At 39.7% G+C, this 15,024-nt stretch overlaps 1 protein-coding gene across 3 annotated transcripts in view; it reads left to right on the top strand.

Moving 5' to 3' along the window:
- Nucleotides 1-15,024, top strand: part of PCSK5 (proprotein convertase subtilisin/kexin type 5) — a 496,629-nt gene that overhangs the window by 32,112 nt on the left and 449,493 nt on the right. For all 3 annotated transcript variants that reach the window (XM_043487117.1, XM_043487116.1, XM_043487115.1), the window contains exon 2: nt 11,652-11,756. In XM_043487117.1, coding sequence (XP_043343052.1) covers nt 11,652-11,756 — 105 coding nt within the window. The remainder of the gene's footprint in view (nt 1-11,651; nt 11,757-15,024) is intronic.

The raw sequence follows: 15,024 nt of genomic DNA, 5'->3' as shown, positions 1-15,024 counted from the left end.
GGCTCCACCATACCTAGAATTGAGATGGGTTATGTTCTGGGCTCCAAGTTTTCTGGGGAAGCATAGCAGATGTTGGCATGTCTAGGGGAAGCAACTTTGCAACGGCTTGTCTCACGAGGGAAAAAATGGAAAAACTCGGATGTTCAGCCAAGAAGAGGGAAGACCCAGTCGGGACGTGGTGGTTGTCTGGCACACACAAGGAGGACGACCGTATGGGTTGCCATCACAAGCTAGAACCAGGAATGAGGAGTGGCTTTAGACTGATTATCTGGAATAACTTTGTAACAAATGTGCTGCCCCAGAAAATGCAGTGCTCTATGTTTAAAGGTTGAAGAGTAGATTCCTGCACTCAGTGGAGGAAAGGCAGATCAAAATTCTGTATAAGTTTTTCCCAACTCTGTTCCTCTCTGATTTGTTTTGAGGCAGATCTCCTGTCCTGCGTGAATAGTGGGGTAGATTGTAGGTTTCTCACTTGAACCTGGGAAAATCTGGTGCTTACTCTATTTTCTCTGTCTTGCATTTCCCTGGTGAAGTTGTCATACCTGTTTCTTGCTTGCTTGGTATTTGTAGTCAAGATGTTTTTGATCATCCACTTTTATGATGAACTATAGGGACATAGATTCTGCTATACACTGCTGATCAGGTAGCTTTAGAATAAAATAATGAGGCCTCATCTTGGTGAGGGCAAAAGGGTAGGATAAGGAGTGGGTATTTGAGTGTGCACATTGAATCAAATGTGGTGATAGAAAACCCTTTGAATAAATTTTAAATAAAAATCAAAGTGCTGTGACTAGAAAAAGCATAGATTTTTTGAGATCAGACTCAGACATTTTTCTCACTTGGGCACGTTACTTGGCCCCTCCCGGGTTTGGACTGTTTTCTTCTCCATAAAATTAGAATAATTCTCCTTCTTTTTCAGGGCTGTTGGAAAGATTGGATATTATGTAGGAAAGCATCAGCAAGTAGTAGCTATTGTTGTTAGTAGTATTAATTACATAATGGCTTTGAAAAAACAGTGACTTACTCCTCTTTTTCTGGGCAAGTTGCTCTATCTTACTTTTCAGTTTGTTTTGAAGATTAAGCAAGAGCGTGCTAACAGAGGTGCTGAGCAGAGTACAGGGGCTGATGCTCATCACTATATGGCTTCCCTGGTGGCTCAGATGGTAGAGCATCTGCCTGCAATGCAGGAGACCCCGGTTTGATCCCTGGGTCAGGAAGATCTCCTTGAGAAGGCAATGGCAACCCACTCCAGTATTCTTGCCTGGAAAATTCCATGGACGGAGGAGCCTGGCAGGCTATAGTCCATGGGGTCGCAAAGAGTCAGACACGACTGAGCGACTTCATTTTCACTTTCACAGCTACATAGAAACTGAAAACTGAATACCTAGAGAGTCCTGAAAATTATGAGAACTAAACAAACTCCAAATACAAATAGTCTAGTTTCATTTTCTTTGCTTCTCATGCACGTCTACTGAGATACTAGTTCTACGTTGTAATAGCTTCTTATTGCTGCAGTAACAAATGACCACAAACTTAATGGCTTAAAACAACACAAAATTATTATCTTTCAGTTCTTAAGGTCAGAGGTCCTAACCTAAAGTGAGGATGTCATCAGAGTTGTCTTCCTTCTGGAGATTCTAGACAAGATGAGATTGTAGACTCATCTCCTTGCCTTTTCCTTCTAGAAGCCACTTGAATTCTTTGACTTGTCTGTCAGCCCCTCCTTCATCATCAGAGCCAGCAACATAGCATCTTCAAATCTCTAGGTCTCTCTCTTTGACGCCTTTTTCTTTCTCCCTGTCTCCCCATCTCTGATCTCTGTTTCCATCTCTCTCTGACCTATGCTTCCGCCATCACTTCTGTCTGACTTTGCCACCTCCTTCTTATAAGAACCCTTGTGATCTCATTGGGCCCACCCAGATAATCCAGGATAATCTCCCTATCTCACAACTCTTAATCACAGCTGCATTGTCCTTTTTGCCATGGAGGGTGATATAGCCACCGGTTCTGAGGATTAGGATAGGAACATTTTTAGGGGACCATTATTGAGCCTGTCACATGTATGCATGTTTTAGAAAGTTGCTCTAAAAAAAAAAAAAAATAGAAAGTTGCTCTAAAATCATAGAGGTAATACATTTTCGCTTGAGTATCCTGATTTTTAAAAAATGATTATAATGCTTTTGCTCTGATTTCATGTATTCTAATGCAGTTCTCTGAAGATCTGATTGACTTGAAACTTCAAGTCTAAGGAAGACATTTTTCATATCATTTTGTGGCATTTCATGGCCCAGTGAAATAGCATCCAAGGTGCTTGATACCAGGTATTATACTTATTAAACTTAGAATGCCCCTTGAACTTCAAGGTGAAGGTGTGCCTTAAAGATACTTTCTCACCTACGTGAAGACACTGTTGTAAGTGTCTTGGGGTCAGTGGTAGAATAGGAAATAAAGATCAGGTTTCCTGTCCCCATGGAGGACAGGGATGGCCTCTCATTACTCTCAGGGATGCTTTTCAACGCTTTCTTTTCTGTATCTGCTCAAAGTAGACAGAAATGTCCGTAAAAACATCCCCTCTGCATACAACTCTTAGGAGCACTGTCTTATGGGTAATTGTTTTAAATTCACCCTTAGAAACCTTTTATTTTAAACATCTTTTAGAGTAGTTAACATATGCTGTGGAGTTAGGCTATCTGGAGTCAACCTGAGCTTGACCCTTTCCTAACTGTGTGGCTCTAGGCAAGTTCTTAAATTTTGTAAGCTTCTGCTTTTGTGCATATGAAATGGAAAACCGTGATACCTACCTCATACTTTTGTGAGGATACAGGGCAGTGATGCTGGGCAGTTCTTTTGTACTTTATAAATATTAGCAGTTCGTCAGATTTCTGCAGTTACTTGCCTTCTAATTTAATATTTAATGAATTCAACAGTCTTCTTATACATACCACTTTGGTTCAGAGATTCTAAGAGGTCATTGATTATGATAAAATTAGAGAGGGAAATATAAAGGCAGATTTTGTGATCATGTGGTTGTTCATAATAAATTCTTAATTTTTGAGCATGTTTGCATGTGATAATGTCATTCATTCATTCAACATTTAAGAAGAATAAAGTGTGTGTTATGTTATGTGTTAGTGTTATATCACAGAAAGGGTTATAAAGAGATTTGCAAGAAGCCTTCCGTAAGGTTTAGAGACATGCTCACTGTTGCTTTGATTACCTCAAGAGCATGGGCCATTCATTCATTCAATTATTTATTGGGATACCTGACACTGTTAATAAGAGCTTGGGCTGATCCAGCAGTGAGTAAAACAAAAATTCACGTTCTATGAAGCTAACATTCTAGTAGAGGAAGACCAACAATAAATGGGACAAATACAAAGAATATATAATGTTAAGAGGTGATAAGTGTGAAGGGGAAAATTAAATCAGGGAAGGGGCAATGGGGTATGCTGAAGAGAGAGATGGTAATTTCAAGTGGGGTGGTCTCAGAAATCCTCCCTATGAAGCAGGCATTTGAATAAACACTTGAAAGAAGAGAAGATGTGAGTCATAGAGATTTCTAGAAGAGCATTTTTTTGGCAGAGGAAAAGCAGGTGTAAAGGCCCTAAAGTTGGAGAGTTCTTGGTAACTTTGGAGAAAGCAATCATGGCCACCCTCTCTTTGAGTCTCCTTTAAATGTTACAGAGTCTGGAATACAGAAGGCAAATAATAACAATGGTTTAAATACTTTCAGAGAAGTACAAAGGAGTCACCACAGTCAACATTTTAATGAAGGGAAATCAGTGTACCCTGGCACTGCTTCTGGAGCTTTCTGTCTGAATGGAATTTAGCAAGCAGGAGTTTCAAATGTTAATTGTGGGCATTAGAAAGATGTTGACCTGTAAGAATAGTAATCTTACTGACTTGGTTTCACCCCACCTCACCTGAGAGGATGGGAGAAAATCTGGACTGAAGAGCCCCATATCACTGGGTTCTTGCATTTGCCAGTCTCTGAATCATTCTAAGATGGGAGAGAGAACCAGAAGTCATTAGAGGAGCTACAACTTTTGAATTCACCATTATTGAGGTGTAATTTAAATATCCCCCAAGGCAGCCATTTTTAGATAAGATTAGATGAGCTTTGACAAACATATACCCCGAGGTGCGCTGATAAACACTAGACAAGTGACTTTGAGAGAAAAAAAGAAACCTTAATTGTAACCTTTGCCAATTTTTCCTGATGTGCTCAAAACATCTGCCTTTGTTGATGTCAGGTCATCAATGTGATGTTCCTGAAGAATGTGTTGGAAAAAGATGTATTTGGATTTTGCAAACCTTCACTGAGCTAGTTCCAGCATGCCAGAGCACTTATCACTGATGGAATTACCATCACAGTCATGATACAGAAATTCCCCAGACTCAGAAGTTTCTCCAGGCTTTCCCCAAGGTTATCATGATCTGTTGTCATGATAGAGTAACTGTCCTAGAATTTCTTATCAGTGGAATCATACAGTATGTACTCTTGGTGTCAGCATGCTCTTTTGACCTTCATCTGTGTTGCTGCATGCGTCATCAGAGGTTTGTTCCTTCTTATTACTGGGCATTCCATTCTATAGATATACCATAGTTTATTTATCCATTCACCTGTTCATGGATATTTGCATTGTTTCCAATTTGGGGCTGTTATTAAGAAAGCTGCTATAAACATTTGTGTGTGAGTTTTTGCCTGGAAATAGGTCTTCATTTCTCTTGCATAAATACTATAAATGAAATGGCTGGATCAATAGGACGATATATGTTTCATAAGAAATTACCACATGATTTTCCAAAGATGTTGAACCATTTTCTCCTCCTACTAGCAATGTATAAGAGTTCTGATGCTCCGCAATCTCATTAAAAATCGATACTGTCTGCCTTTTAAATTTTAGCCATTTTGGTATGTGTATAGTGCTGCTATTATTCTAATTTTCATTTGAGCATCTTTTCACATGCTTAGTGGCCATTTGTATATCTTTTGTGAAATGTCTGTTCAAATTTTTGCTCATTAAAAAAAATCTAGTTGTAGACTGGTGGTAAAAAAAAAAAAAAAACAAACAAAAACTTTATCAAAAAAGAGTACAGAATTTGGGGATATATGTAAGTTGGAGATGATGGGAAGGAAAATAAGGCAGACAAGCAGCCTAAGAGAGCTACCGGTTCATCGAGGTGGCTACAGTGTCTGTGATCTCAGCGCTTCATAACCAAGGTGACCAACTCTCCCAGTTTGCCTGGGACTGATCCAGTGTAAGCACTGAAGAGTCCTGTATCCCTAGAAACATGTGTGTACTGAGCAAGCAGCATGATTGGGCACCTTGTAGAACTGTCTGTAAGAAATCTGCAAACTCTATGTATGTAATGACTATAAGTCATTATGCTGGTGAAGTTTTTAGCTGCCAGCACAAGTGAGTCTGTTAGTGGTGAATAAATTCTGACAGGCCACAAGCTCCTCATCAGGGGTAAAGCCAGTGTGTAATATGGGTCTTCTGGCTTCCAGCTCTCTGCTCAGAAGTTAACAGCTCACCTGTGACATAGGAATTTAGGAACACTGGGAAAGTTCTCTCCTACTGCCAGAAAAAGAGGGGAAGAAAAGCCTCCAAGGATTCTTTTTTTGACAGTGATTTTTTTTTTTTTTTTTAATTGTAAGCACCATGAACTCACTTATTTGGCTTATGTTTTAATTTTCTGATCAAAGATACTTGTCCATGGGCGAACTAAGACAGTGTCTTACTAGTCATTTACACCTTAGTATGAAAGAGTTTATAAAAAGCCTTTCCTAAGAACATAATCTAGTTTGAGTAAAAGTAGTGATAGGAAAATTCTGGGTGCAAGGGTGAAGAGCTACGACTAAGGAAGAAAAAGCACAAATGCTTGACAGAATTGAGAATGAGATGAAATTCATCGACTTAGTGTTGTGTGTAAGAGTTGTGTTGCTAGGCAAGGAAGAGTGTAGCTGTATAAAAGAGGAGTTTAAAAAGATCAAGTGGGAAGGAATTATTCTTGTTCCTTTATGTGCTGTTAAGGAAAAGTGTGAGCTTTGATCTGCTATGGATCATGTGCTTCATCTACTCCTTTAGCTCTTGATTATAAGATGTCCCAGGGTTAGTTATGTATTGTTCCTTGTTTTAGCCCTTGTTGCCATTGCATAACATATAAACAGTCATGTTTTGTTTTACATTACCCTAGTGGAGCTAAATGAAACTCCTGCTTATAGATAATATTACTGCTGTGTTTTCATACACTGTCTTTCTTTTGAATCACTTCCAACATGTTATGACATTTTTCTTCTTACTGTTTATTAAATGCCCTCAACATGCACAGTGCTGTTGAAAGAATATAAAAGACACAAAGCTTGCCAATAAGAGGCATGCATATTACTAGAGGAGAGGCATAATGATGCTTTTAGATGTTTTTATATATAGATATTATTTTTATATTTATCTTAAACATATAAGAAAGATATGAAAATATTTAATATAGATTACTTTGTTTGGATGAGGTAGAATAATTGAACTAATGCACACTGCACCTTAGCTCTTGGCTTGCCAAAAGATACAGAGATGTCTCACCTACCATCTTCAGAACCATAATCCCAGCAGACTTGGTACTTCAGTTAGGGTAGAAATAACACCCCCCCCCCTTTTATTTCTTTTTTGGGTGCCTTAAATTAATAGCTCTGTGATTCTCATACTGAAGATTTTGAATCAGATATAGCTCTAGTATCTGTAGCTTTAGCAATATAAGTATTCTGACTTTTATATCATTCATTTAAGAGTCTTTTCCCTCCTGAGAACACACGCTGTGTGGAGCCATGTACCAGGAACTGGGAACAAACAGAGGCACCTGTGCCTTGTAGGAACTTACAGGCATGCAGGTAGGGACACAGACATTCAAAGAATAATTGCACTCATCCAGGTATGACTAAAGGTATCTAATCTGAGGATTCTGTGAGATGATGTAATAAAGGAGGCTGACCAGGTCTGGGAGTTTGCAGGCTTCCTCCTTGTGGTGAGACCTAAAGGGTAAGGAAGAGAAAGCAAGGGGCTGCTGCTACAGGGAGAGAGTGTGTATCGGCACCACATGGTCCAGGAACTGAAGGAAGTGCCCGCAAATGTGACTTGATGCGAGGCAAGAGGGAGGCAGCACCCGATCCCACAGGCCCTGCAGGTCGAAAGTGGATCGTGCTCTTTACTCCATGAGTTAGATAAAGCATGTAGACTGGTTCCTGGTACAGCATAAATGTTGATATGATATTATTATGATTTACTTTAAAAACTGTATTATTAAATAATATTAAATCTTACTGTTTATTTTAAGAGCAAAGGGAAGCCACTCAAGGATTTGGAGCACGAGTATGACATATGACAGCCAAATGTACATTTTACACCCAACTCTGACCTCTGTATAGAAAGACTGGAGAGAGGAGGTTGGTGCGAGCAGCTGTGAGAAGCCTAGAAACCAGTGTAGCTATTTAACAGACAGGATATCAGAGCAGACACTGTGGCTCATCTGTAGCCTGGAGCTTGGTTTTGCCTGTAGCCCATGACTTCAGAGGTATATAACTTGGAGGGTCTCTTAAGTCACGTGAGATTGTATACATGTAAAATTACTTTTTCAGAAGTTGTCATCTATCCAATTTGGAATGTTCAGTGGAGCCAACTGCTGAATCCAGTGCTTGGTCTGTTTTGGAAGACATTCACTATTGACTATTAAATAGCTTGGAGAATTCATCAGGAAGGCCAAGTTTCAGAAAAGGCCCCCAAAGCCACTACAGAATGGGCCCCCACCAGAGCCGCTGCTTCTGCCTCAGTGAGGCAGCTGAGGAGGGAGGAAGCTACACTGTGAGACCCCTGTAGTTCTTCTCAAATCTCTTTCCAACTGACTGACAAAACAGGATGTGCAAATCAATGCCCAGAAAGCTAGCAACCAGGTACTAAGACCTCTACCACCACCATCATTAAGAAACATAAATGTCTCCAAGAGCATGCCTCACAATGCCATAGTCTGCCTTTTTTGGGTAGAACCTTAATCACGTTCAGAACTCTGGTTGCATAGAATTTAGCTCTGCAGTATAGGAAGACTCACTAGAAGGATGTTGGAATGCATCTTGTGAGCCCATCCATGAGACGCACCATGAAACTTAACTAAATTCACCCCGACGTGAGACAGTCAACAAAGATATACATTTTATCACCTCACAATACCAGCTGTGTGCATTTGGACACTAGGGGCGGCGGAGCCTGGTGGGCTGCCGTCTATGGGGTCGCAGAGTCGGACACGACTAAAGCGACTTAGCAGCAGCAGAGCCTCGACAGCCTCCTTTATCAAATTGAAGATGATGATATTTGTCTTCAAAGGTTCTTGGGGAGATGAAGTTAAATAACATGACATGACAGGCATTCAGTAACTGAAGCATCAGCCAATCAGTGAACACCATTCTGCAACCTGTAGAGCAGTGGTCCCCGACCTTGATGGCAACAGGGCCTGGTTTCGTGGAAGACAGTTTTTCCATTGACTAGGGGGTGGTGATAGTTTCAGAGTGATTCAAGAGCATTGTATTTACTGTGTACTTTGTTTCTATTATTACATCAGCTCCACCTCAGATCATTAGGCATTAGATCCCAAAGGTTGGGGACCCCTGCTATTGAGGCAATAGAGTCCCTTAAAGATGGATATTAAATAAAGATTACTGCTAAAAAGACTTAATGGCCCAAATAGATGTGGCTCTTGTATCATTACAATGGGATTGGATGAGCATATTTTCCCCTAGAAAAGTAGATGGGATTTGGTTGTGTACTGTTTCAGATATTTGTTTGTGTTAAGTTTAAAAAAATAATGCATCCACATAAATAATGTAAAGAAAATCCTTCTCCTTCAGTCTGTCAAGTTTCCTTCTTGAAATACCCCATGCATATAAATGCACATGTCCTCTAGATTCTTCCCTTTTCTCCTGAAAAATTTGGGTCATAATATATGCCTCTCTGCACCTATATTTATTTATTTACCCACTACCTTGAAGATCAATCCATTTCAGTTCATGTAGAACCAGTCACCCATTGACGGCAACCAGTTGTTTGCCTTCTTTTGCTTTTACAAAATTTGCTCTGCCGAACATCCATTCTTGTTCATAAGTGAATATTATATCTGTAGAATTAATTTTAAGATGTAGAAAGACTAAGTCAGAGGTTAAATGCTGTGTATAATTTTATTGATGTGACCAAATGACTCTCCAAACACTTGTACTAGGGCTGTACTGATCCTGCGTAAGCTGCATTTGTGCCTACATCCTTGTCAACAGTGTATCATCAACCCTTTTGATTTTTGCCAGTGAAATAAGGGAGGTGATACCAGAGTAGATCAAGAGGAATCCTGACCAAGAGACAGAGGTGAGGGATTAATTCGAAGATAAGAGATGAGAGAAGGTAGGATTTAAATATAAATTTAGAAAGAAAACTCATAACCTTCTGCCACTTACCGTATGAAAGGCAGTGACCTGACGAGGCAACGTACCTGCTGTTACATTTGATCTTTATAGCCATGTGAACTCATAAACACTGTCATCTCCCATTTCACTCTGATGCCCAATCTCTGTCCACTACACTTCCTGTGTCCTTATTTCACAGTTGAGGAAACTAAGGCCTAGAGAGGTTAAGTGATGTATCCCAGATTTTCAGTGAAGTTAAGTCAGGATAAGGGTTCCACTTTCCAGCTTCCTGTACACTGCATTAGGCCAGGATTCTGGCCTGTACCATTGAAGCTGCAAAGGATCTGAATATATTTTCAGGGTGTATTTATTTCATCCATGGTTTAATAGTTGAGTTTTGAATTCAGTCGTTTCCTATAGTAGAAGAAATTCTGTAATAGTTGAGTGGACATGATCTTAAATACACTAATATTTTTCATGTTAGTAATAAATTCTTCCTCAGAGATTCTCTGTTCCTTTTCATAAAAACTACTATATTTACCCAAGGCGCATTCTTGACAGAAGCTCCATGAGATGAAAGCTCTAAGCTTCTTGGGATTTTAAGATTTTCTGATAAAGGATTAAGCAGCCCCTCCTGAATTCTACCCTTAGTCCTTTGGAATTTTAAAATTGGCCTGTAAATCCTTCTTAAAACACCCTTAGATACTGGGATTGGCACCTGTGCCCTCTTCCTGATTGTTTCCTATTACTTCAGAGTTCAGGATCACTGAGATTAGAAGATTTAGCTAGAATTTCCTCATTTCCCACTTGTTTGCAGAGTCCAGGGTCTCTTCTGTGTATCTGGGCAGTTTCCACTTGAATCAGAAGTGGGAGACTGCAGACATTCATATTTAATGAAGATAAGAAGCATTCAATTAAAGCATGAAGTGTCATTGAGGAGATGACTCTTAAATGGCACAGAAATTTGGTTAATCATCCCTATTGGAAGGGTGGGACGATGTTTGAGAACATGATGAAAAGATGGGAATAAAAATAAACTCTTTATCTGAAAAAAGTAAGCTGAGCCAATGACTTCTGTTTTTTTAAATTAAGAAGGCCTAACTTTGGAATTGTCCTAATTGGAAAATATCCTGATCATGGTCATTCTTTTATAGTAGAGCAGTGGTGGTCTAGCAGTCAAGAAATAGACCCTTAATATATTTGCCCAAAGCAAGGACAGTATAAGTGTTAAAGAATGGAATCTGAGAGCTGTGGTGATCTTAGACATGAAATAGCCTAAAGTCCAATTTTATAGACAATGAAACTGAGGCATAGTAAATATATGCAGTTTTTTCAAGAAGACATTTTTGGTGACTGTAAGCCAAATCCAGAACCAAGCCCTCCTGCATTAGCTCGTTGCATGATTTAATGTCCATTGTGATCCATATTTCATAATCTACTGAAAGAATATGATTGTTTGGGATTGTGTTTGGTTTTTTAGAATGTACAGGGATTTATTTTTACAACTATCCTAAACCTAACTGTTTTTAACTAAAGAAAGGGGTACATAACTGAGAGGACTAATCTGTTAAAGAAATCGTTAAGATAAAGGCAATTAAGCTATTTTCACACAGGAAGCTTAGCTGATAAGACATGTAATCTTTTGTTTTAGAAATTCTGCTTTTATTTTTGCAACACTTGAATAAGGGCTATGTATTTATACTGTCTACTGAAGTCAGGAAACAAACTAGGTAGTGTTTTCTTTGCAAATGATAAACTGCTTAGGACTTGTTTCAAAGTAATGATATATGTAATCTAACAAGGTCTTTCATTGTACATTTATCAGAGCAAACAAAATGCAATGTGTTTTTATAACCAGATAGCCATTTGATTTTTTTTTCTTTTCCACATTTGGATATAGATTGATATAGAATTACTTAAAATGCTGCATATAAATTAAACATTAAAAAGGAGATAGGGAGAGCCTAGGCTGCCCCATTATAATCTTTAGTTCTGCAGTCACTGCCTGAAGGACACTCATTTCATATCACATGTCCTTCTTTTGAAAAGTGATCACCAAGGTTCAAGTAACATTTAAGCATGGCCAGCAACTGCATAATTTATGGATTTTTTTTTTTTTTTGGTTTAATGTTCTTATTTCAATGAAAAACCAGGAAAACGAAGATTTTTCATACATTAACTCTCTTTTGTTCCTTCCCTCCTGCCTTTGCAGATTGGGGCCCTGAAGGATTACTACCACTTCTATCACAGCAGGACGATTAAAAGGTCAGTTCTCTCAAGCAGAGGAACCCACAGTTTCATTTCAATGGAACCAAAGGTAAGAAGAACCAGTTGGGTGGGGACCAAGAGATAGACCTTCTGCATTTTTCATTGGTAACCTCACACTAGGAGCTCGTAACTAGCACGAAGGCTTAAATTTCAAGAGCGATCATACTATCCTTTGGTCCAGTATCTTTGTTTCCTTTTCAGACCAAAAATAGGCAATGGTTTGATTTCTTCTTGAAATGCCTGTATCATCCTAGTTGTAGAACAGCCCCGGGCTATCAGAAATAGGAGTTGTCATAGAGAAATGAAAAGGGAGTATATGTGAGGGCAGATAAGGATGTAGTCAGAAATAGTGAAGTGTTAACGAGACCATACCTTCTGCGTATTTGCATACAAATCTGAAGTTCCATCTGAGCTCCATAGAGGGGTCTCTTCCAGAAGCTTCAGGTCACCGTGATCCTTGCAGTTTCAGTTGGCGTTAATAGAGCCAGTCCTTTGGGAGCCCAAAGACCAGACCATGGCCTAGACCATGTCTGAGACAGGAGGAATTCTGAGCACAGAATGGGTAGAAGCTGGCTACTTCTCTTGGGGGCTCATCAGAGATCTTTCTTACATGTTGTCCTGACCCCAATCCTCTTGGGCTATATAGAAAGCATAATCCTAGGAGAAGCTAGCAGGACATCTCTGTCTGTGTCTAGATTCTCCCAGTCCCTGTTGCTGGCAGTTCAGCTTTGAAATGAGAGACAGTAAGTGGTAGGGTTGTATTAGGGACAAATAGGCTAGTTAACTGGCAACTAAAGCTCTGGGGATGAGTTAACTGTCTATCCTTATTAAGTTGGAGGAAGGGATTGTCTCTGACAGAGAACCGCTTGGCCTCCCAGATACGGCAAGTAAGGAGGAAGAGAGGACAGGGGTACCAACCTGGTCATCTGTGGGTTCATGTTTGTTATTTACTCATTAGGAAGTGTTGCTTTTTCCTCGTTATGATTAGGGTTTACTGTATGAGCTCATTTTCAAATAAATTGGTCAGCAAGTCCCTACCAGTGAGCATAACAATCTCACCTAGAGATTCCTCAAAAATTATATTCCTTGTTAAAGCAACAAGGTCCCTATTTGAATTAATATGCAAATCAGGTTTGCAGTTTGGAGTCCTGCCCTCAGTTATATGCCACAGTTCGCCTTGCTTAATTTTTTTCTGGAATATTTTTTTTTTTTCTGGAATATTATCACACAGTGTTCATGATTGCAAAATTATATCTTGGTGGTTAGAAAAAACACTTTTGTCATAGGGCCCAATTTTCCATGGGTTAGACGAACATCCCCTGATACTTAATACTCTGGCAGCCTGTGGATTATATAAATATATATATTTCCCCTTCATCTCTATTCAGAATTAAATGTTACTGGAAAAGCAATCTGTTAGGACGTTCTTGAATTAGCAAAGTTTTTGAAGCGGAGTCACGTTTTTCATCTGTTAACTTTTCCAAAGCTTTCTTGAACTTCAGTAATTTAAATTTTAATTTCAGACCTCACGCGCATAGTCAATGTGAATTCGAAAATCCGAGTACTAATTGGTTTGGGAGGTTAGAACAGAAGAAAACATAGAGCTGTTTCAATCCTTAATGTTTTCTTGGGGACGCTCAGTCTCCCCTTATCTCAATGTATCAGATTGCGCATGCAGGACCCAGCCAAGAGACCTCGGATGCTGGGACGCATAGTGCTCGGCGTGTTCATCCTTCCCCACCCAGCCCAGAGAAGCAGGGCTGGTTCATGCCAGCCCCACGGTACATGCTCAGTTCCTCCTCCTGCTCAGCGAAAGGAGTAGCCCAGGGTAGGACTGTACCTTCCTCCTCATTCTGACATGCCTGCCCCTCTTTCCCACCCAGCTGTTTATACAAGAGATGCCACAATTCTACCAACTTTGCAGATGGAGGGCCCCAAATGGACAATTGCCCGCAGTTTTTTTCAGATATTTCTTCAAGTCCGATCATTCCTTCAATTGGCCATTTCTTGAGCCTCTGGGATATGCCAGCCCTGTGTTAGGCTCTGAGGATTTGTGGGTAGGGTGGTCCCCTTAGCGAGCTTGCTGCAGCCTCCCACAGTAGCTTTCAGATGTAGCTTTTTTTAATTACAAGATGTTACAGTGCTTCTCAGTATCGGGGATGGAGGAGCAAAGGAGATGGGGTCTCCTATATTCTTCCTCCGTCTCAGTTTCCTCCTCAAAAAGCTCAGGCCTGCTTAGGTTAAGTTTCCTTTTTAATTAAAAAAAAAAACAAAAAACATTATTACAGAGAAGTTGCAAAAGCATTATGAAAAATTCCTATGTTTGCTTTCCAGATTCCCCAAATGTTAACATTTTTTACATTTTATCATGCTTACTCGATCACTTTCTCTCTCTCCTCTCTATACACATGCAGGCACAGGTATATAAGTTTCTTTTTGAAAATTTGGGTGCAAATTGCAGACACAATGCCCCTTTAAATACTTCACTGTGTATTTACTAAAACCAAGGACATTTTTGACACATAACCAGATGTACATCGGGTCATATTTTGGTAAAATCTTGTTATTAACATTGATTCAGTATCACTATCTAGTTTACAGATTTTATTCACATCTTGCCAGTTGTCTCTTTTCTGAGCCAGGAGCGCATCAGTTGTCATGTTCCCCAAGCCCCCTCGGTATAAACACTGTCATACTTTCATCTTCTTTTTGTTTTCTTTTTCCTTCCTTTCCCTTCTCTCCCCCTCTCTTTTCTTTCACGATCTAGAACTTTTGCAGAGTACTGACCGATTATTTTGGCGAATCTCTCAAGTTGGGCTTGTCTGATTGTTTGTGATTAGATTCAGGCTTGGCAAGAACCCTAGAAGTGCTGTGTCCTTCCCAGTGTATCAGATCAGGAGGTACATGGCATTGATGGGTTTCATTACCCTTGGTTTTAACTTTGGTCACTTGGTGAAGGTGGTATCTGCCAGTTTTTTTTATTTTAAAAATACAGTTTTCCTCCCATCTAATTAATAACTGTTTTGTGGGGAAAGACTTGGAGACTATGTAAATGTCTATTGGCTGACTATATTTTTTTCACTCCCAGCAGACCTCATGGGGAGTATAACGTGTCAGTGTGACATGGTTTCTAGGCAGATCTCCGTTTCTTTAATCTTGGGTGTGTGTGTGGTAGGTGTTTTGTGTGCCAGAGTTGGAGGCACTTTTATGATTAGGAGATGGACCATGTGAAATGGCTTGGTGGAAAACATTGGTGATGCGTGAAGTTATTTTTGTTCATCATCGTCTCCAGAATAGGAAAACACACATGGGTGAAT

The sequence above is a fragment of the Cervus canadensis genome, chromosome 14 (assembly GCF_019320065.1).
Source record: "Cervus canadensis isolate Bull #8, Minnesota chromosome 14, ASM1932006v1, whole genome shotgun sequence".
NCBI lineage: Eukaryota > Metazoa > Chordata > Mammalia > Artiodactyla > Cervidae > Cervus > Cervus canadensis.
This window is presented reverse-complemented; position numbering and strand designations above follow the sequence as displayed.